Below are 2,286 nucleotides of genomic sequence, written 5' to 3' on the forward strand. Positions count from 1 at the left end.
GGAACAAAATGAAATCACATAGAATCCGAGCGTATTCGGTAGCGCATTCTTTTTAATTTGTTGATCCGAACCGGGGATTCAGTTATAAATGCAACAAATAATAGTTCATTCAACTGTCAACTGATTTTAGCCGTATTTGATTTTGTTGAGTTGAATTGCAGTTGAGTGAACGAGCCATCTAGTTCAGGGCAATACTGTATTTGTGCTGCTCGTACTACCAACTATCCGTTCGGTAACTGTTATCTCATCATCGAGTTGCTGCTATTTAACAACGTAATTAGGTAATAGTTACCGAGCCTGTGTAACTTTCACCTAATCCTTCCATCAGTGCATTAGGAGAGTTTTAACCATTTACTTTACCACTCAAATAGTTCACCCCGGAATGTTTTATCTCTCCGATAAAAGAATATTGACTATTGATATGAAGTATTCTGCATTAGCAGTATTATGTTATTGTTAAATAGGAAACAGGGATGCAAAAAAATCAAGTGTCACTGCAGACTAGAAGTATGAAAAAGATTGATTTGGTTTATTTTTCAGGGTACAAATGGGCCAAGACCAACTTACCCAGGAGCCAACAATGGTAGCGCGGGGAACGCAGGAGGTGGTGTGGGTGGTGGTGTAGGACCCGCAGCTGGTGGACATGGGTTAAAAGGGAGTGCCGGTGGTGGACCACGTGGTGGTAACCCAGCACAATACAGAGCAAGTGCTACTAGCGCCTGGAATACATCCCATGCAATCGCTGTGGCAGCTGGTTATCCACCTTATACAAGATATCCAACTGCTGCTGCCGCTGCCGCCCCGGCCGCGGCGCAAATGCCGGTTGGACAACATCTACCGCCAACAGCTAATCCTTATACTGCTACTACTTATGCACAGCATGCGTCAGTAAGTATCCTATATTGATTGGGTAATAAAATAGTGGGAATTGACTTTGAAGAGCTCAGCTTGATTAAGAATTGATGGATTTTTTCGATCGTGGGGCGCCAACGATGATTATGCTTGCATGTAATCATCAATTGACCAAGAGAAGCCTGACTCTTTCAGCAAATTTTTTATAACCATTTCCTGGGCTTCGTGAATTTGGAATTCATAACCATTATCTGTAATTTTTGAGACAAAATAGTTCAAGGAGCAAAAATAATGTCAGTGGTATTGATTATTTGACTTATTAATTTATAATTTAAATAACAGAGCAATGCACTTACCGCCAACTTATTGTTGAATGTGTCATTAAGAACATAATATGTAAAAAATTATAATAAACGTAGTGTAAATTAGAATTATTAGTTGATAAATCACAAATATACAATTTTTCAATTCGTTTATTTATCTTGAAGAGCATTAATACCCTTGAGTGATATCAATATCATATCTTAATATCATAAATTCTTCATCTTTAAAGTCATTGCATAAGTTTTCGTCTTTTTTCCTCAAATTGAAATTCGTGAACATTATAGACGATGTTATAAATTAAATAACTAATAGGCGTCAATTAAACAGAATTGAAAAATTATTTTTTTCAGTATGGAGGACAAAGAGTACCGACGGCCTCATCACCAGCAAATACAAACAGTAGTTCCAGCAGTGCAACTGGCAGTCAGAGTGGCACAATGAGTACGAACCATAGCAATAATGCAATGCAGGGACAGCAACCAGAACAATTATCAAAAACAAATTTATATATCCGTGGCCTCAACCAAAATACAACGGACAAGGATCTTGTCAACATGTGTTCTCAGTAAGTCAAATAATTATTGGTATAATTTAAAGTGAGGAACAGTTACTGATTTCTTACTCAAACAAAAGGAACGGATTGGATTACTAACTGGCTGAAATTTTATATTACTACACTGTAATTGCAAGATACCGACACGGGAAGGGTCTACTCTATGGCTTGTCGCTCTCTGAACGACAGTTTTCTGGTTATATGATTCTTATACAACATTTTTCGTGTATTTATACTCTAAACGCCCTAATCGGAAAAACCAAGCACCCTGCTTATGAGTTACTACATGTTCTTAGCGAGATATTCACTATCTTTACTAATTTCAAAAAAGTTAAATTTCAATTTTGGGACTTGGACACTTATAGAAGGATTAGGTTAAGGTTACACAGTCTCGGTTACTATTACCTCGTGACGTACGTCACTACTCCAGAGAATAAACTAAAGTTTATTTCTACTCAAAAATATTAATTCAAGAACTCCAATTTTCCCTGGGCAACAGTCCGTAAAAGTTAAGGTTCCACAAGTTCGCAACCAAACTGAGTCCGGCGGTGACAATT

General features: G+C 37.6%; 1 protein-coding gene across 1 annotated transcript in view; it reads left to right on the forward strand.

Moving 5' to 3' along the window:
• LOC105272299 (protein alan shepard-like) overlaps positions 1 to 2,286 on the forward strand; it is a 9,656-nt gene that overhangs the window by 5,226 nt on the left and 2,144 nt on the right. Inside the window, exons 2-3 of the mRNA XM_011314368.1 lie at positions 541 to 888; positions 1,527 to 1,741. Of these exons, the coding sequence (XP_011312670.1) occupies positions 541 to 888; positions 1,527 to 1,741 (563 nt within the window). The remainder of the gene's footprint in view (positions 1 to 540; positions 889 to 1,526; positions 1,742 to 2,286) is intronic.

The sequence above is a fragment of the Fopius arisanus genome, unplaced genomic scaffold (genome assembly GCF_000806365.1).
Source record: "Fopius arisanus strain USDA-PBARC FA_bdor unplaced genomic scaffold, ASM80636v1 scaffold00159, whole genome shotgun sequence".
Lineage (NCBI taxonomy): Eukaryota > Metazoa > Arthropoda > Insecta > Hymenoptera > Braconidae > Fopius > Fopius arisanus.